The 26,077-nt window shown below is 32.4% G+C and overlaps 13 protein-coding genes across 13 annotated transcripts; 7 read left to right on the forward strand and 6 right to left on the reverse strand. All coding sequences in view use genetic code 12, as the record gives it.

The window, feature by feature from the left end:
* Positions 1-739: 739 nt before the first annotated feature.
* On the forward strand, positions 740-1,075 carry RJT21DRAFT_116093 (uncharacterized protein; the record flags this gene model as incomplete). The annotated part of the gene is made up of 1 exon (XM_064880397.1): positions 740-1,075. The coding sequence occupies one exon, from the start codon at positions 740-742 to the stop codon at positions 1,073-1,075; it is 336 nt and encodes a 111-aa protein (XP_064736373.1).
* A 2,215-nt stretch (positions 1,076-3,290) lies between these two features.
* FMP45 (Fmp45p) lies at positions 3,291-4,807 on the reverse strand. The gene has a single exon (XM_064882543.1). It carries the CDS (start codon positions 4,571-4,573, stop codon positions 3,713-3,715), a length of 861 nt encoding a protein of 286 aa, XP_064736374.1. The 5' UTR covers positions 4,574-4,807; the 3' UTR covers positions 3,291-3,712.
* A 587-nt stretch (positions 4,808-5,394) lies between these two features.
* Positions 5,395-7,344, forward strand: RJT21DRAFT_122918 (uncharacterized protein). Its single transcript, XM_064882544.1, has one exon. The coding sequence runs from the start codon at positions 5,892-5,894 to the stop codon at positions 7,227-7,229; it is 1,338 nt and encodes a 445-aa protein (XP_064736375.1). The 5' UTR covers positions 5,395-5,891; the 3' UTR covers positions 7,230-7,344.
* Positions 7,288-8,080, reverse strand: RJT21DRAFT_54214 (uncharacterized protein). The gene has a single exon (XM_064884993.1). It carries the CDS (start codon positions 7,967-7,969, stop codon positions 7,346-7,348), a length of 624 nt encoding a protein of 207 aa, XP_064736376.1. The 5' UTR covers positions 7,970-8,080; the 3' UTR covers positions 7,288-7,345.
* A 639-nt stretch (positions 8,081-8,719) lies between these two features.
* On the reverse strand, positions 8,720-10,942 carry WHI3 (mRNA-binding protein; the record flags this gene model as incomplete). The annotated part of the gene is made up of 1 exon (XM_064880398.1): positions 8,720-10,942. One exon carries the CDS (start codon positions 10,940-10,942, stop codon positions 8,720-8,722), a length of 2,223 nt encoding a protein of 740 aa, XP_064736377.1.
* Positions 10,943-12,726: 1,784 nt separating this feature from the next.
* On the forward strand, positions 12,727-13,524 carry TRS33 (Trs33p). The gene has a single exon (XM_064882545.1). It carries the CDS (start codon positions 12,765-12,767, stop codon positions 13,443-13,445), a length of 681 nt encoding a protein of 226 aa, XP_064736378.1. The 5' UTR covers positions 12,727-12,764; the 3' UTR covers positions 13,446-13,524.
* A 181-nt stretch (positions 13,525-13,705) lies between these two features.
* On the forward strand, positions 13,706-15,003 carry RJT21DRAFT_54243 (uncharacterized protein). The gene has a single exon (XM_064884995.1). The coding sequence runs from the start codon at positions 13,743-13,745 to the stop codon at positions 14,976-14,978; it is 1,236 nt and encodes a 411-aa protein (XP_064736379.1). The 5' UTR covers positions 13,706-13,742; the 3' UTR covers positions 14,979-15,003.
* On the reverse strand, positions 15,004-19,007 carry RJT21DRAFT_54242 (uncharacterized protein). Its single transcript, XM_064884994.1, has one exon. The coding sequence runs from the start codon at positions 18,959-18,961 to the stop codon at positions 15,029-15,031; it is 3,933 nt and encodes a 1,310-aa protein (XP_064736380.1). The 5' UTR covers positions 18,962-19,007; the 3' UTR covers positions 15,004-15,028.
* A 177-nt stretch (positions 19,008-19,184) lies between these two features.
* On the forward strand, positions 19,185-20,566 carry ECM42 (glutamate N-acetyltransferase). The gene has a single exon (XM_064882546.1). The coding sequence runs from the start codon at positions 19,227-19,229 to the stop codon at positions 20,550-20,552; it is 1,326 nt and encodes a 441-aa protein (XP_064736381.1). The 5' UTR covers positions 19,185-19,226; the 3' UTR covers positions 20,553-20,566.
* A 683-nt stretch (positions 20,567-21,249) lies between these two features.
* CDC13 (Cdc13p) lies at positions 21,250-22,431 on the forward strand (the record flags this gene model as incomplete). The annotated part of the gene is made up of 1 exon (XM_064883701.1): positions 21,250-22,431. The coding sequence occupies one exon, from the start codon at positions 21,250-21,252 to the stop codon at positions 22,429-22,431; it is 1,182 nt and encodes a 393-aa protein (XP_064736382.1).
* A 36-nt stretch (positions 22,432-22,467) lies between these two features.
* On the reverse strand, positions 22,468-23,414 carry RJT21DRAFT_205 (uncharacterized protein; the record flags this gene model as incomplete). The annotated part of the gene is made up of 2 exons (XM_064883704.1): positions 22,468-22,470; positions 22,518-23,414. 2 exons carry the CDS (start codon positions 23,412-23,414, stop codon positions 22,468-22,470), a joined length of 900 nt encoding a protein of 299 aa, XP_064736383.1.
* A 538-nt stretch (positions 23,415-23,952) lies between these two features.
* On the reverse strand, positions 23,953-25,051 carry RJT21DRAFT_133555 (short-chain dehydrogenase/reductase; the record flags this gene model as incomplete). Its single annotated transcript, XM_064883204.1, has 1 exon — positions 23,953-25,051. The coding sequence occupies one exon, from the start codon at positions 25,049-25,051 to the stop codon at positions 24,071-24,073; it is 981 nt and encodes a 326-aa protein (XP_064736384.1). The 3' UTR covers positions 23,953-24,070.
* Positions 25,052-25,450: 399 nt separating this feature from the next.
* On the forward strand, positions 25,451-26,060 carry RJT21DRAFT_54259 (mitochondrial 54S ribosomal protein MRP49). The gene has a single exon (XM_064884996.1). The coding sequence runs from the start codon at positions 25,485-25,487 to the stop codon at positions 26,007-26,009; it is 525 nt and encodes a 174-aa protein (XP_064736385.1). The 5' UTR covers positions 25,451-25,484; the 3' UTR covers positions 26,010-26,060.
* Positions 26,061-26,077: the final 17 nt, after the last annotated feature.

The following is a 26,077-nucleotide window of genomic DNA, read 5'->3' on the forward strand; positions in this document are numbered from 1 at the left end:
AAAGCAATCATTGGCCAAAAAGGGTATACACAGCAGGTAGAAAAGCGCTTATCGATCGTTTCACAGTTAATAAAAAAATGGAGTAATATAACCGATATCTATTGATCTGTGCTTTTAACACTAATCAATAGTAATCTTAATTTTTAATTTTACGCCTGGGCAACAATGTACAGTAGTTTAAATTTTTACAATAGATAAGCCACCACTGTGGTTACATTATCAATTTACAGAACGACTTATATATTACCTATCTTGTAATTACATTTCTCACATCACACTGCGTCTGTTCTTTGTTTTTATGAGCGCTTTCTTCAGGAACAAAACCCGACTTAGCGTTATTGAACTACTTCAAGTCTTGGCTCGATCGTCGAGAAATTTTTATGTCAAAGTTCATGTCTCTTCTCGTATCGACACTTGTATCATAATATTGAACTGGACCTTCAAAGCAAGATAGCTAACCGATAGCGATCGGGCCCTTTGTATGAGTTTATCAGTGACAGCGCAATCTGCCAGTGCCGTATGACATTTTCTATTAAAGGCAGCCACACATTATTATTTTATTAGGGGGCGGTCTGCAACATCGAAAAATGAAAATTGATAAGAGCTAAGAGGGAGACATTTTTAATTATGCTGCATAATTGAGGAGAGGAGAGAATACAGTAGTGAAAGAACAGGGTATCTTAATAGAATCATGCAGGCGGATAATAATATATCAGTATGAGCTATATATGTGTCAGATATGTCTTTTTTAAGGCATATTAGTCGACGGTATTGCCTTGTTTGTTATCTATCTACAAGTCTCCCCATATTTATATTGTTTCTTATCAGTACCTTTGTAGTATATGCAGGACATACTGATAAAATTTATCCGAATACCTTTGTATCGCTTCAACTTTGCTTGAATGGTTTTGACATTGTTGTAGCTAGAGGATACGTCTCAGGTCTCTGTGATGAGCGGACCTTACCTATTTCGAACAAGTCTGATTTTCAGAATATCGCTTGTTTTTCTTGGTATTGCAATCACCGGTATCGGAAGAATAGTAGTATAATGGAATTTGGTGATGCCTTGCACTGAAATGAGGTGAAGAGTGTTGTTTCTCTTGACTGATAGAAGAGTTACCTGTTTTGCAAGATCTGATGGAACTCTTTTCCATTAATTCAGTTCCCTATAAAAATAATCTCTAACATATTAGCAAAGTTATAAAATTTAAGCTTCTAATTATGGTTTACATAATGAACCAAACATTATTATCTTACTCTAGTCTGATGAATAAAGTATATACAAAGCTATTGCTTCAGTGCCAGGTCGATTTGTGCCAAGAGTGCCAAGAAGTTTTGTTACATATAATGTCGCACAGACATTTTTGCAGTTTCCTGCATACAAAATGCGTTATCAATGCTTCGAATCCTTCACCTCTGACGGCTATCATGGAAACAGAGTTCATATCCACTGAATACAGTGAAAAATAGTGGCGTATGATATACTACAACTCTCCACAGATCTGACTGTCTTTAGATTCTATTTGACTAAATCTTGGTCTTGAGCCAATACGTTCAAAGCCTACAATGGTACAATTTTTAACTTTATTGATTTAATACCTAATATTACACTAGTAATATATGTGGCTTTACAATAATTACATATATATTATATTCGGTATTATAAAACATACTATGAACCACACCATGTTTCATCACTTTGTTTCTCATTCTAATTTTTCTAACCGTTAATGTTGTTCAAGTGTTCCTCGGGTGGGTTTTGTGTAATATTTTCCGAAGCCTTATCTACTAAATTCGACGCAATAGCGAACCACAGGTATTTCAAAACAATACCTCCAGTGGTATTTCTATCATAAATAATAATAAGTATAGAATAATAATATGTATATGTGGATAAATCATAATATTGATAAAGATTATCGCAAACGGCGTTTTGACTAAAATACTTTAACCGTTGTAAAATATAATTAATAGATACATACATAGATATGTATCTTTATTTATGAGGCGCCTGAATGGTGGTTCCATTGAGTAAATTACATTACTGGAATTTTAGCCATTTTTCGTAATAACAATTTAACATTCTCTTCCCCACAAATCCTCTGCTATGTACATGTGCTCTCATGAAGAAAAGACAAACAAAATACTTTATTAACTTTCCGGCTAATAACTTCATTATTCTATAGTGCTATTCACACATGTGATAGCATATTGTAAGCTGCCACTAAAATGATATTTGAAATAGTTTCTGCTCCCAATCGCTGATTAGCTCAATTTGACACCAAATCTCAAATTGATTATCTAGAACGAATTTATCGGAACGACATCAATGAAATTGAATTTCCTTTACAGAAATATCATATATACAAATTATCAGCCTCTTAGATCCTAAATACTATATTACCTCGAATATGTGTTCCCCAAAATCAACTAAATAGTTTATTGAGAGATAATGTCGAAGGGTCTACGAAAACCGTTATCCATTCTAAACTGTTCCTCACCAGCCCGAGCTTGCAAAATGAAATTCTGAAAGATTAAAAATATTGATCAACTGTACCGATTTCTCAAGGGTATGGAGAACTAGGGTGCCAAATTTGAAACCAAGTCTTCGAATTTGGGTCGTACGTATTCTATAAAATTTACTGCTCCTATTCTAGTTCCAGTTAAGCTATACATATTCATTTCTTGACTTATCGGGACTTGTGATGCAGGAAGACCTGTACCTTTTCCACAGGTACTATTTAAACAAGTCTAGTTTTTTTTGATCTAGAGATTCTTAATATTATCTAGGTCCCATTTAGGGTACTTGAGGAGCTGTGAACTATTATACATTCTACTTTGGTATATTACTTTTATAAGTCATCCATTACAAAGAACTTTTCTGTATAATTCCTCATCACTTGGGTTGTGATAATGATTCCAGCTATGTTTGTTTTGTTCAAAATATGGTTTCCTTGGCTGTGAATGTGATTGGATCTACATACTCTTGTTTGCCATATTTCTACGAAAATGTGACACATAACTATTGATACAAGACGCATTGTTATTCCATTCGTAATTAAACGTGTATTCTAGTATAGAGAATACATGCAACATCTTTCTTTTATATGTGTTTAATAGTTTTATAACATGAAGCTACATCTATATGTATACAACTGATTTATTATCTCAGTTGTATTCGTAGCACAGTTATAGTATAGATAATTGCATTCACTGCTAATTGCTGTTTGCAGCCATTCATTGTTCCGCGAAATTTTTTCTTTTAGTTATTGAATATCACTTAAATTAATGGGATTGTTTAGATTAAATTATTCAATTAGTCAATTACCATTAGGATTTTTCATAATGACTTAGTATTATAATCGTTAAAATTAAATAATGTTTATAAAAGGTACATACGAATAAACTAGGCTTTATTGAACTGAGAGATAACGCGGCTAACAAATAAATGAATGATAGCAATAATAAAAATATAAGAATAATACCTACTCTAGAGGAGAATATGAATAGTTGGACAACTTTAAAAAAGGTGTTCAGTAATCTAATAGTGGCCTGAGGTGCAGCCAAAGTCTGGTTTAGCCAGTAATATTTTTATCGAATAAAGCAATATGGGGTATCCCGAAATGTAATACTGCTAACATGGACCAAATCCACGATGATATAGAATCGACGAAGCCCCAGGACCAGTCAATACTCGACACTAAAATGTATTTTAAGTCTCAAATTCTTCATTCTTTTTCCTATTCACTCTAAAGAATTTAAATGTTCCTGCTGAAGTATCTGGAGCTGTTGTGGTTGGAGCGGCAGCATCTGCTTGAACATCATTTTCATCATTAACATACGTATGCTCATCAACAACATGACGGTAAGAAGAATCACTGAAATTGTCCTTGTCATAGGTCTCTGGATCATAAACTGGTTGAGATTTACGACGAGATGCCAATCCAGCACAACAAGCAAAAATGGATCCAACAAATGAAAGAATCAAACAAGCAACAGAAGCCCAAAGCAAACCAAATGATAATCTACCTAATTTAGCAGTATGACCGGCATTGTTAAATTGATTTCTTCCCTTGACATATGCAGCAGTAAGACATGCTGCAGCAGTTATGGTGAACAATAAAGCTATGAATGTCAATAATGGAGTCACAAAATATATACCAATACATGGTAAAACGACTGATGATAAAATTGCAAAGACAGTGAAGGAGACACCAACTAAAAGAAAAGCATAAGATATTCTAGTCAAATAATAGTAAGTATCACGATTTTCAACAAAATCAGATGGTAAATCAGATGAATTTCCTGTATTATCCACGGGGGAGAAAGGGAATGCTGCCTTGGTTTTAGTACAATCAGAATTTTTACCATTAGCAACTCCACAAGTACCATATAAGGTCCAACGAGTGGTTTGTTGAGGGAAACCTTGTAAACCTGAAGTATCAACTTCAAGCCAATAGAAACGACCCAATACTGAAGATTCAGCTGCACCATTCAAATTGGAGAAAAATAGTAAGAGTGCTGCTCCTAGCAAGAAGAAAAGGGAGAAGAAATTGAATAAACCTTTAAACATAATAGAATTGAATTAGTTGGAATTGAACTAGCTTGAGTTTAAATGGTTATGGCTCCGAGTATAATGGAATTGGAGGTGCGAAGAGTATTTATAAACTAAATTGATGGATATAGCAAAGAAAGGAATAAGTGACAAGAATAATATTATAAATTAATATAATACAAAGCTTGGACTCATGAAATTGAATGAATAAACAAAGAGTGACAATTTCAATTGACTCGGCTGAGACCTAATGTCAAATTCTGTATGCTGTATAAGAGAAATATATTTTTTGATGAGGTTCAATTGCTTTGCCTAATTGGTACAGATTTTAACACATCCCCATAGTTTGTACTAAATTTAGCAAACTCAGTATAGCCTGACTTGCTATTTTCCTGTGTGGTGGAGCCGAGCCTCATGCATCCCAAATAGGAAAGTGAAAATGACCTATTTTGCGCTCTGGTGATGGGAGTAAGGGGAGTCCCTTACATAATAGGTTGTAGAATCGTTAGCAGTTTTTTCGATGAATTTAGTGTATCGAAGTACTTTTATTAAGACCAAATAGGTTGAAGTACCTACGGGGCTATATTACTGAATTGGCTCTTCTGTTGTAATCTTTATATTGTATACTATGTGGTAATCTGGTTAGTAATTAAATGGTACTGAAATCGTCACGTGCACACAACACTCACTGTGAGTGAATCTTGTGTACATATTTGTCACACATAAAAGAACTGAGTGCACATCACATTACTGCCATAAGTATGACCAGCAAAGCTTACATCTAATTCGGAAATATTTCCATTTTGAACGTTTTGTTACGACTACGAAACCGTTGATCGGTTGGATTCCTTACATCGGTAGTACCGTAAATCTGTAGTACCGTAAATCTGTAGTACGGTAAATCTGTAGTACGGTAACAGCTGGTGCTGCGCACCAAAATGGTGTTACCCCTAATTCGGAAAATGTAAGATGAACTTAAGTATTGCGGTATGTAGGTTTCTCCAGTCATACCCGAAACGGATAAAATTAGCGGAAATAAATCCGAATTAACTCAAATTTTAAACCCACAGGATGGGGTGAGATGCCAAATCGGTTAGATATAGTTTAAATCCAAAATTGATCTCTATAAAAAGTATAATATATATATAAAGTATTGATTCAACTGATGAGTTGCAAACATAATCTACTCATTTAATCATTCAAAAATTGTATTTCACCATACAAATTGCTTTTGGATCTGAAATCCCCACAACTAAGTCAAATAAAGCAAATTGCAATCAATTATTCCATCAAATCACTAAAGGAAAGACAAGTTATATAAGATTATAACTTCAAGATGATCAAGTCTTCGTCTTTGGCTCATGTTTCACCGCCTTCATCGCCTCGCAAGCGTGATTATATCGATGTACCACTCAAGAACAATAGTTCATCGACTATAACCAATAACAGTAACAGCACTTTCAGTCATAATGGAGGTAATGTTAGTAGTAGTAGTAGTAGTAGCATGTTGGCTGCTGCTTCACCTAACACCAGTCCTATAGCCAAGCCTCTGGCCGGTTTAATGAGTCCATCATCATCTAATAATAGTACCAATAATTTATCACATAATTATAAAGAATTTACATTTGATGCAATATGTACCTGTTTGGAGAAGGATTATTTCAAAAGTTTTAAAGATCCTGTTTATGAAGGTGCAAATGGAGTAGTTATTAAGTGTACTGATAAATCAAGGACTACTAAACTTATTGTGAAGATTATTAAACGTAACGAAGAGCAGAGTTTAGCTCATTATCATAAATTGGTACTTAAAGAATATAATAACATTAAGAGATGTAATCATAAGAATATAACATCAATTCTTGATGTTTCATTAACTCCGAATTCAACAGACTTGGCATTAATTTTCCCTTATTATCAAAAGGGAGATTTATTAGATTGTTTGAGTAATTTAAGAAGATTCAAGATTGAAATTAGTTCTAGCATGAAAGATGCGTTATTCAAACAAATCTTGAAAGGAGTTGAGTATTTACACTCAAAGGGGATAGTACATCGTGATTTGAAACCAGAGAATTGTTTAATAGATGAAAATGGAATTCTTAAACTATCCGACTTTGGATATAGTTTAAACATTAACAACGATGACTATCAAACTTATTTATTAGAGAACCCCACCGAAATATACAGTGGAACCAATAGTTTTAAGGCTCCTGAATTGTATACATTTGAAGAACAAATAAAGGAAGATTCATTTGCATTTGATCAATTTTTCCAGAGTGGAACCATTGATTCAACTTTAAAGGCTCTTGATTATTGGTCATTAGGAATAATTTACTTTCAAATCTATTTGATGAAATCTCCTTGGAATAATGCCAATATTAATGATATTAAAAATCTTTCATACGTTAAGTTTCATAAATATTATCCACAAGATTCTTCAAGTTTAGCTAAATTATTAGTTGATCTAAATAATGGATCCAATAATAATTCATCATTTAGTCATAATCCAGCATTGAGCTTATTTAAAGCCTTACATTATGATGCTAGAGAATACATCTTAGGATTGTTAAATCCAATACCTAAGAAAAGATTATCATGTAAGCAATTACTTGATTCGAATTGGTTGAGTCAAGTATATGCCAATCCTAAAGAATTTGCAACTTTAGTTAAACGGTAGAGTGCCTGTATTTGGCAGGGTAGAGATTTAAAAAGGGTTAAATTTTCAGTTCTTAAGGTATGTTATATATTCAACATACCATATATATATATAAAAATTAACATTATTCATTGCATTTAAATATCAAAATTGAATGTAGATAAGAAGCGAATATTATTCTCTAACTTTGCTTGTAAGTTATCTTCTGCTTCAAGATCCTTATTCAATACTTGATCGATAAATTCATCAATATTTGGAATATTTGCTAAGAATGAAGAAACCTTTGCAACTTCGTTATCGGCTACATTAATGGCTACTGGTGATATATTCTTGTCATTCTGAGTACCACTATTCTTTCCACTTGCACCCCCCTTTTTACCACTAACTGTTTTCTTAGAGTTTATGGCATTTGAAGTTCCTCCAGAAGCATTAGTGGTAGAAATACCTCCCTTATGATATCCACTAATAACTTTACCACTACCACTAGAACCTACAGTTCCTGCACTAAAACTCAGACTTCTTCCACCACCAGAATTAGAATTATCTTTTCTCTTAAAATTTGAATTACCCATTAATCCGGCTGTCAAATTAGGATTAGATTTCGAACGAGAAGTGGTGACACTTGCCCCACTATAATTTTGAGTATCATAATAATTACTCTTAGAACCCGAATTAATATTAGAGTTATTATTGGTATTGGTATTGGTATTAGTATTAGTATTGGTATTAGGATTCATTGCAGAATTGTTAGTATTATTCATTAATAAGCAACTAATGGTTACAATGGAAAAGTGGGTGGTGATAGATTACAAAATGTGGTAAATCCTTCATACATTTCCCAATTGGGAATGACCGCAAAAAAAAGAGGGTATTTATCAGAGAATATATAGATATATATTTATGAAGTAACAGAAATGGTATAGAATAATACAGTATCAATAAATTAAAAGAAGTACAGAACTAAGTACCCATAAAGAAAACAAAATCACATAACATGATAAGATAAAGTAGTAAAAACTAAAAGTATAAGTAAAAGTAAAAGTAAAAGTAAATAAACAAATATATAAACAAGTAACATAAGACGCGATCACACAAATCCAATTTGGCTTTACCAGTAATGAGTATCATGATATATAGAAGACGCAGCAAGCGAGCGAAAACGAACTAGACAGTGGGTAGATATGTGAGTGAGTGATGAGTGCGCATAAGCAACGAACGCAATCAACAAAACGATCAACCAAACGAGCCAGTCAGTCAGACAGCAAGCCAACAATGAATGGCAGACAAAAAAAAAGATGACTCTGTGCGAAAGACAGGATAATGATAATGAGTATAATAATGACAACAGGGATAAAGAAAATGATAAATTGTAATTATAATGATAATTATAATGATAATTATAATGATAATGATAATAATGATGACAATGAACAACTGGAGTTGAAGCAAATGAGGTTAGTAAGGAACAAGACAATAAAAAAGGATTAAACCGTCGTAACTATTCCCTGATTCTACTTTTGATTATAGGTCAGGTAACCATAGTTACCAATGGGTTGTTGCAGCTGTTGTGGTTGTTGAGATGTTTGAGGTTGTTGACCAGTTGATGAAGTAGGTAATTGATTAGTTGAAGTTCTTCTAGGATTACCTGGACCTCTGACTCCTAATGGATTCTTAGAAAATGATAATCTAATACCTCCTTTACCATTACCACCATTGGGTCTTGGTAAGGCTCTTCCATATAATTCAGCCAAAGCTCTAGTGGCATGAGCTACATCTTCAAATTCAACAAAACACATTGGTCCATGATTATGTCCACTAGATGTAGTATTAGCGCCAGTAGTAGATTGCTTGGTACGGAATGAAAGACGACGGAATCCCTTTTGAGGAGAAAATAAGGCTCGAAGTTCAGCTTCAGTAGCATCAGGTGGTAAATTACCTACATATAATGTATTACATGGAGGATTTTGATCAGCAGGATTAGCAGGAGGTGGAACTCTAGCTAATAATGATAAATCTGGTACATCTTTATCAACGACTGGAGTTTCTCTAGGGGCACTGGATTGAGGTAATTGTTGTTGGGGTTGGGTAGACTGCGATGGTTGCAGGGACTTTTGAGCTGCAAGAGCAGCTGATAAAGTGGACGCCATGGTCATAGGAGGTGAAGATTGTGGTTGGGTATTCGTTTGTGCGGATGAAGTAGATTGTCCTTGGGATTGCTGCTGTTGAGCTTGTTGAGCTTGTTGAGCTGCGGCTAATAAACCCGCAGCAGTAGGACCTTGAGGAACAACAGCAGAAGAACTTGCAGGTTGTTGCTGCTGCTGTTGCTGTTGTTGTTGTTGTTGTTGCTGTTGTTGACCCGACGAGGATGTAGGAACTGAACCTGATGAAGAAGACGAAGGTACCGCAGAAGTGGCACCTCCAGATTGAGGAACTTGATGACTACTTGTCAATGGTAATAAAGGTGGTTGAACTGTATTAAAAAAAGCCGAAGAAGCTCTTCTATTGACAGGAGGTTGCTGCTGCTGCTGTCCACCACTTGAAGATCCATTCAACGAACCATTCGAGCTTGGAGGTGCAACTCCTACATTATTTGAGGCTGCAGAAGGAGTCCAATCAAAAGCATTATGAGATGACACACCAGGTGTTTGAGGATTGGAACCAATTGGACCCTGTTGTTGTTGCTGTTGCTGCTGTTGTTGCTGTGGAGGCTGTTGTTGTGGTTGACCAGATGCAGAAGATGCAGAACCCCAAGGATCTCTAACCAAATTTTCGTATTCTCTGGCATCGTTTTGAGATTCCATTAATAAAATGGATTTGCCACTTAAATCCGATAAATCAATAGAATTTATTGGGCCCGACAGTGGTTGGATTTGTGGAGTAGCATGCTGTGAGTTGGACTGTGGTAATGATTGAGGTTGTCCTTGAGATTGTGGTGGAGGTCCACCAGCTGCTGCTGAGAATGGATCACTAAATGGAAATCTTGATCTTTGATTTCCAATAGATTGTCGTTTTTGGAAATTATCAAATTGTTGCTGTTGTTGGGATGAAGTTGGAGGACCAGATGGTTGATGTTGTTGTTGAGGTGGTTGCTGAGATTGTGCAGAAGGTGGAGGTGGAGCCTGATTTCCATTTATTATTGGAATATTAGGATTTGAAGGTTGATGATGAAGTTGAGGATGATTCGATAAATTTGGAGGAGAAATATTTGAATTTGAAAGTCTTAAATTTCCAAAAGCATTATTTGTATTATGAAGAGCTTGAGGAGAATTGATTAATGAATTATCATAATCAACTTTAACAGGAGGATATTCATTACCAAATATAAATTTTCCATCAATTAATTTACCAGTTGTTAAACAGGTATTTATATTTTTAAAGTAAGCAAAAATCTTATAATCTTTAATCTCAATGTTTAATATTTCATCAATAACTAATGAAAATATTATAGTTGCTTCTCTATGAGATAAATCTGGTGGAATATTACTGAGGATTAATAATGCTGAAGTTGGAGAATTAATTGAAGGAGGTACTACTTGTTGATAATTTGTATTTAATAAAGGAGGAGGAGGATTAGGACCAGAATGAGATTGATGAGATTGAGGAGGAGGAATTTGTTGTTGTTGTTGTTGTTGCTGTTGTTGCTGCTGTTGAGGGGGTATTTGTTGAGGTACTAAACCAGGTACACCTAATATTGAACCATTCGAAGATGGTAAATTATGATAAGGATCAGACATAGTATATATGGCAGTTAGAAGGATATAACTTATAGATGCTAATTGATGATATTACAAGATGAATTGGATTAAATATGAATAAGATGAAGATGAAAAAATGATGATAATAATAATAATGCAGGGAATTTAATGACAAGAATGAGTATCTAACTGAATAGTATAGCTAATGGTGGGCAAAAATAAATTATATGATATTTACTGACAGGATGGATTGAAACAATACTATTATTATGATTATTAGATTATTATTATATGATGATATGATGAAGGAAGATTGAAATATTGAAATATTGAACCTATTGGAATATTTTCGTTTTGTCTGCTTCGGTAGATGATCAAATTTTTTTTAATACGCTACGCTTATCTTAAGTACACACAAGCACTGTGAAAAATATTAGAAACAGCTTGATAAAGGTATGATGATACTTAATGAGTAAAACTCAATAGTATATAGATAATATGATAATTAAGGTTGAATAGGTATTCTGAATAATAACTGTAGTAGTGATAGAAAAACAAATACAGTAACACAAATGTATAATGGTGCAGGAATGAGGGAGACAGTCTGAACTTACAAACGATTTTTAATGATATTCAATACAACAGATCGATAGCAAATAAGGGCTCGACGAACAGATGTACGCGAGGGGGTTGGTTACGGTTGATTGATTGGTGATACTTTAATGTAATATTCCATATAGGAAGAAAATTCGTTATTTGCTTTTCTAATCAATTTTTTATTTAATTATTTTTCTTAGGTTATGGGTGGGCTTGTGTGCAGGGCCATAATAAACTTTCAACTTATTAGCCAGCCACCAGTAGAAGTTTTACAGTAACTAAGTAATTGAATAATGAATGTATAAGGTTATGGGAATGGGGTCATCAGTATGATGAATTAAATCTATAGTAAGATAATTAATACTATTATAATTGTAATTGTAATTGTAATTGTAATTGAAATTGTAATGTAATTGTAATTGTAACTTGTATGTAATAGTTAATTGTACCTATTAAGTACTGTAAGTACTATTAAAAGAGTTGAAAAAGTTTCGGATATAATGGTAATAGTAAAAAATGCACTACTTCTAACGTTCAGATTTTAGCATTGTTTTACGTCAATTTACACTAAACTAGTTGACTTATTTAGCAATCTACTAAGAGAATAGTTTTCAGTAATTAAAATGCGAGAATATCAATTGAATATACAATAGAAATACATAAATGAACAAAGTGGGAATCCGTTTAACCCCCTAAATTTATGTAGTGTATTTTTAAACCTCACACGTAGTTAAAAACTAGGAGTGGAGTCAAGTAAAATTGGAAAGAATAATTGACATAGAATCTTCTATGGGATAAAGAGGGAGGCAAAAATCTGGGAGGTCAGAGAGAGAGGCAGTACAGAAATGCAGACACAAACGAGGGGCAACAGTATGAGCTAATCGTAACTGTCGCACATCATACAGGAATGGTAACTGTAGACAAGGCTGGTATAGTTATGGAAATTGGTTTGACCAATCAGCTTCAAGTACGACCGCACTATACACATGGGTAGTAAGGCTGCGTGTACCAACCACAAAATCCGCAGGTCACTCATTGTTGTGGATTTGACGACGTATTAGGTAATTGGCTTTTATTCGGGCTGTGCACGACACTTCGTTTGATTTTCTTTTTCTGGAAAAAAAAAGTAAGTAAAATAGTCTCGTGCTCTGGCATGTGACTGCTTATCATGTGATTGTATATTTACAAAATTAGTATATACAGAATTGTAGAGAGAGACAAGTACTGATATAATATTAAATTAATCCCATAATACAGTGTATCAATGTCAGAGGATCTTTTAGATACACAAACGTATGTTAACAGTATTAGTTTACAGTTACTTCTCCAAGAATTAGTACCGACATCAATTCGAGTTTCTCATAAATTACTTGATTCAACAAGTTCAACCACTTCACCTTCTTCAACTGTACTTTTTACTGATTCTGATGAAGCTACTACAATAGATCAACAATTATCACTGATACCTAAAGATCTTCCTGGTACAGTACATGTTCTTGATTCCTCATTGTTATCTGATGATGAAGTAACTCTTCGAATTGAGAATTATGGATATAATTTAGGACTTAAATTAGCAGATGTTCTACTTTATAAAACAAATAATAAGAATGGTAATATTAATAATAAAATAATAGATATATTAGATATAATGAAATTTGTATGTCGAGATGTTTGGAAATGTCTATATAATAAACAAATGGATAATTTAAGAACAAATCATCGAGGTACATTTGTACTTGTTGATAATAGTTATAAATTAATTGCTAATTTAAATAGTGCAAAGGGAGCTCATGATACTTTAACAAAATCTAAAACTTATCTTTGGTTACCATGTGGAATAATACGAGGTACATTAATGAATTTTGGAGTAGAATCTACTGTTACGGCAGAGATTACACAATTCCCAGCTGTAACTTTTAATATTCATACAGCCATTAATAATTAATAATTAATAATTAATAAGTAATAATTAATAATTAGTAATTAGTAATTAATTCCTCCCTCATAATTATATAGTATCTACGTATCTATAGAATAAAAATGTAATGCATATTGCTACTACTAGCACTTATTATAGATTATAATAGTAGAACTTTAATATGTCGCAAATGGATGTGTCGTAACATATACAACACCTTTGCGACAATACTTTTGCGACAAAACATTATATAATGCCATACCATTTTTGTTTACCAATGGTCATTACTCCATAGTATCCCCCACTTCTTTAACGACCACGACAATGTCTCAACCAATACCTCCTAAAATCCTTCGAATTAAACGAAAAAGGAATCAAGATCCTTTACAAGCATTAATATTAGAAGATCGTAGAAGTGCTAAACGATCAAAACCTTCAACTCCATTACCTTCACCTATAAGTACACCAGTTAGGTCCGGATCTCGAGAAGATTTAAATTTAATTTTTACATTAACTAGAACTGATGAATTGGCTCATGTCGATACTTTAGATGCTACTATCCTTCAAACTGTACTTTCAGAAAGTGTAAGTGTAAGAGCTCCTGATACTTCAATTGATACAGTTAATAATAATGATCATCATGGATCTTCAACTCCGTCAACAGTAAAACCAATTAAACAAAGAAAGAGAAAATTTATAATTCCAAATCGTCAAATTGAAGAAGATACTATTATACCAAATGAATTATCAGATATGGTTAATTCTTTCTTAAGTATTGATAATAAAAACGGTGCCCCAATTAGGAAAAGAAGAACTCGAAATAGATCAGATGTAGTTTCTGATCATGCAAATCATCAACAACAACAACAGCATTCAGATCAAATTGCTGATGAGGATTCTCCTGATGATGAAGCTTCGGAATATGTATATGATGTCTATCAATTATCTAGTGCTGTTCCCTTAACCACTGCAAATCATCCTCAATCACAAATTGGGTATATCAGATTTTTTGATGAAGATGATCCTAATGGACTATACCAAAGTGATGATGAAGATGTAGATCCTACCACTGTGTTTTCAGATGATGAGGATTCAAATGCAGAAGATTATTATCAAAATGATTATCCTAGTGATGAAGATGCTGGAGCTTATAGTGAAACCAATTCATTACGTGATGGAGATGAAGAAGATGAAGAAGAAAATGATAATGATAATGATGAAAATGATCATAATAATTTAATACTGGCACAGGCAGGAGATTACATTGAACAATTTGAATATGATGATGACGTACAAGAATACGGTAGACGGAAGAGTCATCATGAATTGAGTGATAGTGAAGTTGCTGGTTATGAAGATATGTCACTCCTACCGGATGATAACTACTATAATAATGAAGATTATGATGATGAGTATGATAATGAGTATGATAATGATACGAATATGAATATAAAGAGAAATATCTTCTTCCCTACCGATGAGCATGATGCTATGGCCATACATAGAGATAAGATATTTGGTAAATTAGAGAAGATGATTAACGATATGGATGATGACTAAAGATATATGTACATATATTACAAATATATTTATTTACATTAGTTCTCTATCTAGGAAAAGAAATAGGGACTGTTTCTCACTTGAGTAATGTCTAGTTTACCCTTTGGTGGACAGTCTAATATACGTACAGGTACTAATACATAAGTTAAGTGTTTTAAATGCAAGGATTTGTCGTTGTTCTCATCCATTGAATAACCATATTCGGTCATTTTGGATACTTTCATTCGTTTAAAATATAATTTAGGATTCACTTGTTCAATCATCTTTAAAGGATTATCAGTTGTACCTTTAGTCAACAGAACTAATTCATGATATAATATACTATTACGATTACGACTTTTTAATGGAGTTTCACCTTGAAGCTTATAAGTTGACCGTAATTGTTCAATATCTTGAGTTAATTGAGGATATACATCCTTTTCAAACCAAGCAATTTGATAAGAATTCCGAGTAGTATAAATCATATCTTCACGAAGATGTTCTATAATATTTGATGAATGTAATCTAATGAATTCTTCTCTTAATATAGAAGCTAATTCAGTTGCTCGAGATGGATAAGTCCAAAATGAATCATGAACTGCTACAAATGGTATATGATTAATATTAGCTGCAAGACATGTCATAAGCATATGAATAGAATCTAATGAATGAATAAAATTAGGCGCAACTCCACGAATTTGTTTGATTCTATCAATAGATGCAATTGAATCTCTCTTTTTAATAGTTAATCGTTGTAATGAAGTTGAAATTCGAGTTAATTTGGTATTTTTATATAATTGTACAACAGGGAATCCTGATAATGTTGTCCACATCATTGGTTTAAAGGTGGATTTTAATGAAAATATATCCAGTAAAGTGGCTAAATTATTCTTAAGAGCATAATCAATGGTTTCTAAATCAATTGAATTTAATATTCTTATAGTATTCATAGTTAACCAATCCTGAATAGCTTCAGCTCCACTGAATAAACTTGTAAGAGACTTCAATATTTGATTGGCGATATAATTGGCTACAGAAGTCAGTTGCTTTTCAAGTATATTGATAGTCTCATTGGTTAATGATACTTCTTTCATTCGAAGTTCATGTAACTCCAATATTTCTTTAATCCGTTGACTGATTTGTCTGGAAGCTCCAACAAACGTTACTCCATAAACAGATGTCATTACTGTTTGTTTAATTACCTTTCGATTAAGGATTTGTAATGCTGTTGTCTTTATATCATTATTCACTGTTGGTTTACTTTCATTTTCATTTTCCTTTTCCTTTTCCTTTTCCTTTTCAATTTCAAATGTAATTTGTTCCTTAACTTTATCCAACATAGTTGTATAGATATCACCCCGATCTTCAAGATTAGGTTGGGGTAAGATATTAACGGCTAATGCTGCTTCTTTGTCGGCTCCTAATGCAGCATAATGTTGAAGTCCATTACATGAACCATCTTGATGGACGGATATTCTCGTCTTATAGTTTTCAATATTACCTCCATCAGCCAAGAACTTATCAATAGTATGCATTTCAAAACATAATGCAAGGGCTTGAAATGGATCATCAGCATCCATCCAAATCTTATGACCACCAGTTAATGGACTCTTGGCACAATCCATAATCTTCTCCCAATTATCATTAATGAATTGAATCTTTTCAATTCTAGTTAATTTATCCTTACCTATAAAATCCGCCAATTGGCATTTCAACCAATCAAATCCTTCAGATCCCAATGGTTCACTCTTCCAAAACATTAATAAACCTCTAGTTAAATCATCATTATAATGATTTAAAAATGAACTCATAGGATATGCTCTACCTCTAAAATCAACATTATGAGGTGAAAATATTATATCACCATTATTTCCAAATGCTTGGGCAACATTAAGTAAAGTTTCCATTTCAATTCTTCTATTTCTATTTTCATGATATGCTTTATCTTTATGATTTAGTTTCTCAATTGAGGGAGGGATTTTCATAAATCCTACTTCTTTTGTCATAATATCTTTAAAGACTTGTAATACTTTGGGATTAATTGCCCATGCAACTTTACCTAAATCATTAAGACCATTATAAATTGATTCAAGTTGATTTGTTTTATGAGCTCTATTCAAATATGCCAAAGAAGTTTTGATTTCTGTAGTAGCAACTATAGATTTAAAATTAAGTAAATAAGCTCCATCATCTGGTGCCACCCATGGTCTAGGAGGATAAATCATGGGGAAATAATAATAATTTGTTCTTGTTATAAAGCTGTAATGCTTCAATTGTCCAAATAGATAAGGATGGATTTCAATAATTCCTGTAGTCTTTAAACTATCAATCCTAACTACTCTATGAAAGAATGCAGGTGATGTACCATTTTCATTAGGTTTAAATTCTGATCGCATAGGATTATTTAATAAGTCACAATTCATTTGTAAATCATTAAGTTGATCAGGTGTTAATTGGATTGTACAAGTATCAATAACAAGTTTTAATAGTACAATAAATAATTGATGAGATTCATAACCATCCTTTAAAAATCTATGTAATTCATTTCTTACTGGTATAAGGGATTTCTCCTTCCATAAAAACCATTTAAAAGTTCTTGAGAAATCTTCAGTAATGGTCAGGAGATAAATAGATCCTGTTTCAGATATCATTATGCGAGATAATAGACTTGATATTAGCATTAACATTAATGATCGTTTAGGTACAATATTCATAATAGCTATTGATCTTAATACGGTTATTTCATCTTCTGTCAATTCTTCCTTTTTCCTAGAATCATCTTCATAAGCTTGAACCCTTTTCACCATATCAATTACTAATTTCACACTATCATCAAGCCATTTAGTTAAGAGAGCTGAATGTGAAGTACTAAAGCCACCCAAACTAAGGTCTTGCAAATTTGAACTAACAGACTTTTTCTTAGAATTGTTGCCAATGATATTCATATTCTCCATTAAGAATCGTGCACTGTTTTCAATATTTAATTCTCGACTTTTATTATAATCGATATATTCCTGATAAAAGATTTCTGCCTGGTTGGGATCCTTTTGAACTAAGTCTTCGTATATTTCAAACATATGTGGAGTATTTTTGTATTCGTCTTTATCGTATTTCGTAAAACGACTGTCTGTGATATATTGGCATAACCTACTGAGATTCATGTATCCATAATCATCCATATAGGATTCAATAGCTACGGTTTCTTTATCATCATCAGCATTAACTGCTTCTATCTCATTAATGTATAAGTTTAATTGTTTCATCAATGCAGGAGCTATGGGGATTCCCATTATTCTTAATATATGTATATAACTTTCAAGTAATTTACGATTATTTAACTCATCTATCAATTCCTGATTCTTAAGTAATGAATATTTTTGCATATTGGTATAGATATATTCAGCAATTGAAATAAGGATATTTTGTTTATTTCTTTTTTGAGATGCATCATGGAAGCAGTATAGTAAACATTTAATTAGTTTAATCTTAATCTGATCTTCAAGTCCAACTATTTCTTTTGTTGGATATAAATGTTCATCATTTTTTTTATGCATATAATCGAGTTCATCTATAAGAATCTTTATATTTTGTATGGTTAAATTATTGGAATCAGAAAGTAAATGTGATACCAATAAGGCCATACAGGAGTAATAATTAACTAAACCAGAATCTCTTATTCGAGACGATAACTTATTTAATATTATTCGAGATCTTCCGAAATCATCATTAAATACTGATTGCAAAAAGTTATTGATTATTATATATTCATTTATAGTTCGTTTATTAACTCGTGTACTATCATTCTTTTCATCCAAAATTAAATCAAACGGATTGGAATTCAATATGTCACTCTGATCTCGAGGACGATAATGGAAAGGAGAAGGTGAATGTGTAGTTGAGTGTGAAGGTACTGAAGTCTTTGTAGCCAATGCAATAGTCGAATAACAATAGCTAAGTAATTTTTTTTTAGGAAGACTTATCCCTCCCACTCTATATAATCCCATGAATCATATAAACTATCGTGTAACACTATATATATTTGCCAGTAATTGCAACTATTGCAAAATAAATTCACTATTGGCTAAAGTAGCAGAGATGTGAAAAAATATATTACGGTTGATATTCCGGCATATACCCTTTGCGCCGAAAAACGCATAGCGATCGAGTCAAAACTTTTCAGAAATTTTAGATTTTGAGATAAGAGATATTTACGATAATTCCCCATTGCGGTTATTTGCAGCAATTATTGCATTATTACATCATTGTATTATGTCTTATAAAAGTATAGTTATCCAATCTGTTCGTTACGTATCAGATAAGGCAAGTAGATTTGTACCAAAGAGTGGAGTTTATCCTAAAGGATTTTTAGTGGGAGGTATTCATTCTGGAGTTAAGAAAGATGGTAAATCATTAGATTTAGCACTTTTAAAAAATGATTTTGGTAAGGAAGCTTCTGCAGCTGCTGTATTTACAACTAATAAGTTTAAAGCAGCTCCAGTTCAAGTTTCAAGTAAAATAATTAAAGAAAAGAAAGGTCATGGTATAAATTCATTAATTATTAATAGTGGGAATGCTAATGCAGTTACTGGATCTCAAGGTATAAAAGATGCTCAAGATATGGTGGTTGTAACTGATTCAATATTAGAAAATCCATCTGATTCAACTTTAGTCATGTCTACTGGTGTTATTGGAAATAATTTACCTATTGATAATATATTATCTAATATTCCAAAATTGGCATTAAATAATTTAGGTAATTCTCATGATCATTGGATTGCATGTGCTACTGCTATTTGTACAACAGATACTTTCCCTAAATTAGTTACTAAACAATTTGAATTAAATGGTAATACTTATACTTTAGCTGGATTATGTAAAGGTGCAGGTATGATTTGTCCTAATATGGCTACATTATTAGGATTTTTTGTAACCGATGCACCAGTTAGTCCAAGTGCTCTTAAACAAATCTTAAAATATGCTGTTGATAGATCATTTAATAGTATTTCTGTTGATGGAGATATGTCAACCAATGATACTATTGTAGCCATTGCTAATGGTGCTGCTGGTGGTGAATTGATTGAAAATACATCTAGTTCTGCCAATAGTTTTGCATCTTTACAACATGAAATCACCGATTTTGCTCAACAATTAGCTCAATTAGTAGTTAGAGATGGAGAAGGTGCCACTAAATTCATTGAAATTAAAGTTAAAGATGCATTATCATATAAAGATGCTAAACTTGTAGCTTCAAGTATTGCAAATTCTTCATTATTTAAAACTGCTATGTATGGGAAAGATGCTAATTGGGGACGTATTTTATGTGCAATTGGTTATGCTAATGTAACAAGTACTGAATCCATTGTACCATCTAGAACTAGTGTTTCATTTATTCCAGTTGATGGATCAGAACCATTAAAATTATTAATTGATGGAGAACCAGAACTCGTTGATGAAGAAAGAGCTTCACAAATATTAGAATCTGAAGATTTAGTTATTGAAGTAGATTTAGGAACTGGTGGAGGTCAAGATGCTAAATTCTGGACATGTGACTTATCTCATGAATATGTTACTATTAATGGTGACTATAGATCTTAGATAGATACGCAAAAAATAAAATAAAATATAAAATAAAATATAAAATATAAAATAAAATAAAATATAAAATTTAAGATATACGAAAAGCGCAAATTGTTCCCCATTGAGACGCGCGTCTGAAAAATTTAAGGAATGGTAAACACAAGTCATTTTTAAAGTATACATCACATAAAAAAATCACTAGGTTGAAGTAGTATCCCTTATGAATGGCCCAAACCGCTATTCCTGTAGGGTCGATAAGATCTGTGACTTGCCTGTATTTGAGCAAAATGAAAACTTGAAATATACAAGAGAATTATATTGTTTTGTATTGAGATTTTGGCAAGCTCAAAATCTCACCAAACTATACGTTACAGATTTTACTTCACATCCTAAGCTAGAACAGAGAGATTTTGATACTGAAGATAGTGTTATCCCTGGAAACCAAATAATGGAGATCGCAGTAACTCCTAGGTGGTACTCAAACATGAAGCTGGACTATAGAAGATTAACTGGTTTAGCGCAACATGAATTTCTGAAGATTGCTTACCATGACATATTATTAGTTAAAGCCAGAGTGAGATTGAAGATGTATTCGAATAAACTAGAATGTCTCACCGATTCAATCGTGGTTCCTATTCTTGAAAAAGAACCAGAAGCCTATCAGCCATATATTAGACTGCTTCTTTCAAACTTATTCATTCTTCAGAGATCGGCTATGAGTTCAAATCTTTATTTACCAAGATTAGTACCTCAAAGTTATTGGCCTGGAGACTTTGAATCTGATTTCAGTTCCGAAGATTTGAAATATCCTGTTTCTCGATCTTCATTTACGTCACTGCAGTATCAGCAACATCAACAACAACAACAACCCCAACATCAACAACCTTCCAGCACGGGTTCTTCTCAACATCATATGCCACAATTCGTTAGTGATTCTATGCCGGTTTCTCGACCTGATCATAAAGGGTTCCTCTTTAGTAATGATGCTAATGAACCTAATTCTCAACCCAATATACCTCATTCTTCCCAGCCGGCTCCGAAAGATCCTCCTAATAGTCATGGTAGTAGTCAAAATAACGTATCTCAACCACGCAATCTGCATCAAACAGATGGTAATCTGAATTCCAATTCTGGAGATAGTTTATTTGGATATTCTCTTGGTGATTCTCATAGTCAGGTAAAGATAGAGCGATCCCCGTATACTTTATCTAAAATACCTGATCGAGAATTTCCTGGAGATTATGAAGATGATAGTGATCTGGATCAAGTATCTAATAGAACACCTATTAGAAGAGGCTCATCAGTACTTCAAGTTCCTGCTACAGCATCATTATCGAGTGGATCTAAAGTACTTTCAACTCTAGTTGATTCATCACTCCTGCAAGAAGTGTATACTTTAGCTGAATTAAATCAATTCCCAATGAATATTGATAAGAAAGTTTATAATGTTAACGCATATATAGTAGGAATTTTACCTGAAGATCTTTCTTATGTTGTATCTAAGACATATGAATTCGATCATTCACTTGAAAAATATATACCAGGAGATCCAACTGCTCGATCATTGGAATTCATATTGACAGATGAAGTACCTCCATCATTATCTTCTCAAAATAATTTATGTTTAACTCAAGATAATTCACTTAAAATAATGATACCTGCAAGGCATATAGTTGAATTTTTCAATTCTCAAAGTATAGAAGAGATTTATATGGCATTACCAGAGTTTAACAAATATTTCTATGAAAATTTAGAATTAATTTCAAAAACTTTATTTAAATTCCAACTATTTAAGACAAAAGTGGCTATTAAACCTGAAGAAAGAGAAGTTGTATGGACTGCTCGGAATTTCTCAGTTCGAGAATTATTATCTAATTCAGGATTACCTGATATGTAATTTTAAGATAAGAATTGAACTATATACTGACAAATTTCACTAAATATTTCATCTGTTTCTATAAATAATGCATGGTGACCATTCACTTTTATGAATGATTTATTTTTTAAATTTAATCTATTAAAGAATGATTCAACGGCTTCTTCACTAACAATCAAGTCTGAATTACTTTGTAATACTAGTAATTTTAAATTAGGATTATAATTCATTTCTTCATCTAAAAGTGCTTTACCTCTTTGCATCATTTGACTTATTTGACCATAAGTTCCTCCATCTCTGCATAGTAATTCATTATAAAGATATTGTTGCCATTCTGGTGAAGATGTTAAAGTTTGCATCTCTTTATAATGCTTGGGAATATCACCAAAATATCTAGTTTGGGGAAAGTAATATGCAAAGAATATGAGAATATTATACAAGAATGAATGAGGTTCTAAAGATTTATGAGGTCTTAATAAGGGACAAGACACAATAGCTCTATCTATAAGATCTTTATATTTACCTTTATGTAAATATGTTAGAGCTATTCCACCCCCCATAGAATGACCAATTAAATTATAAGTAATATTTGAATTTTTTGAATTTGGATCATCATTAAATCCGAAAAAGTCCTCCATCATATGACTTACATCATTTAATACTAATTCCAGGTTCTTACCAGTTACACCTCTATCTTGAAATAAAGATGTTCTACCACTCCCACGTTGATCAAATATAAGACTTTCATAGCCTAATGATAATAAAAATTCCATTAATCGTAGGTACATCAATGAATGTTCACTATATCCATGAACTATTATGAACTTACCCTTTAAGGGAACTTTTGAAGTCTCTGGATTTCTTCTTGTACATGTTAAAGTATAAAAATCTATTGAATCATGATGTATTGTACGCATAGTAAGTTTAGGTTGAGTTTCATCTTTTAACTGATATGGTGTAGGGATTCCATATCGCCAATTATACTTCTGTTGAAGCAGCCACATTTTATATAACCATTAGGTGATAATGAAAAAAATAAAATAAAATAAAATAAAAAGTATGCAAAAAGGATATAGATATGATGGTCTATTAATATAACACTTTTTCAGAATGTGTATATGTGTATGTATTATAAATAAAATATGCACTGAATGCTAAATGGTATATACAAAAATTACTTTATTAAAGTGTAGATGAAAAATCTTGACATATTCCTGGCTTAAGAAAATTAAGAAAATAGTTAATCCTTATATACTTTTTATAATCTGCGGCACGGAGGGGGGTGGAATGCTTTTCATTATTATTTTTTCTTAGCACTATCTAATTACATCATCCTGGGCAATTTTAGCAATAATTATATTTTTGTCATATGATAGCGTTTCATGATATAATAGAATTATTTCCAATTTATATAGTCGATCTTCTGTAATATATAAAGTTTGGTTCATCATCGAATCATTGAGGATTGACCAATTTGTAAAATTGTTAATCTTTTCCATATCAAAGGCAGTCGATAGAATTAGTACCTGCAATCAAGGTTTTGTGTTACTTATGCATACTGCACATCTCTCAAATCAGCCGTTGCTCCGCGAAGGCGATGCGCAGATTTGGATGTTACAGTTAATTGTTACAATTATAATTTATATATTAAACTTTAACTTTAAATAGTTTTGGCAGATGAGATTCTAGATCCAACTAAAGATCTTGAGGCTATTGAACTTGCTTTACTAGCTACTTTGGAAATAGTATCTTTGAAAGTTCTCATACTTGAATCAATACCACTAAAGCCTCTAACAAGTTCAACTATGGGCCATGGAACTGCTCTAAATACTGGTATTAAATTAGTATAGAAGGGTAATCTAATTTCTCCTCTTCTTCCTAACTCAACTGCTGAATAAACACTATTGGCTACATAAGTAGGCTCTAATTCTGGTGCTAATAATGTTGAAGGTGTTACAACTCCTTTAAACATACCTGTCTTTAACTGACCAGGACAAATTAATAAAGTTTTGACTCCAGAAGGATTTATTGATGGAGGTCCTACTTCATAAGTAAGAGATTCATGTAATGCAATTAAACCTGATTTGGAAGCTCCATAAGCACTTAATCTTGCCGGAGACATATAACCTAATACAGAACCAATAGTTACAATATAGCCTCTTTTCATCTTAATCATATCGGGTAAAAATGTTTTTATTGTATAAAAACTTGATAAAAGATTTATCTGAATAGTTTTCTCAATTTCCTCATAACTAAGATTTAATAAAGTCTTACCTGTAGTAATACCAGCATTATTAATAAGAATTGTAACTTTACCGACCTCTTGCTTAATTTGCTTTTGTACCATCAGAACTTGAACTCTATTACTAACATCACATTGATAATAAGTGACGCCCTTAATTTTAGTTAAATTATCTTCATCATCTTGGGAATCAACTGGAATATGTATATCAAGAATAACTACCTTAGCGCCTTTTGAAGCAAACTTTAAAGCAAGTTCTCGGCCTAGACCTGACGCTCCACCAGTAATGAGCACAATATCTCTTTCTGGTTCAAAATAATTTCCAATCAAGAGGTTAGAAAAGAACCGAAACTGTTTGTTTAAATGATAAACAAATAATGTAAATAACAATGGACCCATTGTAGGTTAAATTGGTTGAATTGTAGCAGTAATGAATAAATATTAAGAAGACAACTTGGGAGCGCCAAAAATAAAACTAATTTTTATGCGCTATTAGTGCAAAGTTCAACAAATATTTTGCATCATTACAAGAAGAGAAAATAGTTTCTTAATAAACCAAATCGAAGGGATGCATCTTAATAATATCTTAGTCATATAATTAATTCCTGATCATCTGAAAGTTAACTACTTATAACAAAGCATTAGTAATTTTAGTATTATTATTAGTATTATTATTAGTATTAGTAGTATTATGAATCTCGTGACTTTGCCCATGCGACAAAATGTCGTGCGACGTCCCAAACATAAGAATTTTCAAATAAGATTCACTGAATTTTTCACTACAATATTATATATATTACCATCTATAGTTTACTTACAAGTCACGAATAAAATGAATGGAGTCCGTTTAAAGTTAAAAGATGTGCCACGTTCAGGTGTGGTGAGGCAAATCTACAGATTAAATAAGATTGCTGGTACTCCATCTACTGCTTTCAAGTTTAATGATTCCAAATATTCCAAGATTGAATTATGCCTTATTCAAAAGAATGTTTTTGAACCAGCACTTGGTTTAAAAAACTTTTGGAGAGATAATTTACCAACTCTTAAATTTCATAATGAAAATATTGATTTCATCATGACAAGAATAAAACCCAAAAATAAGAAAGAAGTTAAAGCCTGTCCTGTATTTATTAAAGTTCATGGTAAAGATTCTATAGATGATATATTACTTGATGTTAGAAATCATAATCCAGAAACAATTCTTCGAAAATTAGTCGAATCCACTAAGGCAAAACGAATGAGTAGTGAAGAAATTCCATTCATAAGGGCACCTGAATTTGGTATTGGTGCACCTGAACCATCATCTCTTGCAGAAGAGGAAGAAGATTTAAAAATTCCATATTTAAAAGATCTTTAAAGTTGAACATAATTAAATAATTTGAAAATAACTTCGTTAAATAACTTGTACATATATATTAATAATAA

The sequence above is a fragment of the Scheffersomyces amazonensis genome (assembly GCF_036850825.1).
Source record: "Scheffersomyces amazonensis strain UFMG-HMD-26.3 chromosome Unknown RJT21scaffold_7, whole genome shotgun sequence".
NCBI classification, from domain to species: Eukaryota; Fungi; Ascomycota; class Pichiomycetes; order Serinales; family Debaryomycetaceae; genus Scheffersomyces; species Scheffersomyces amazonensis.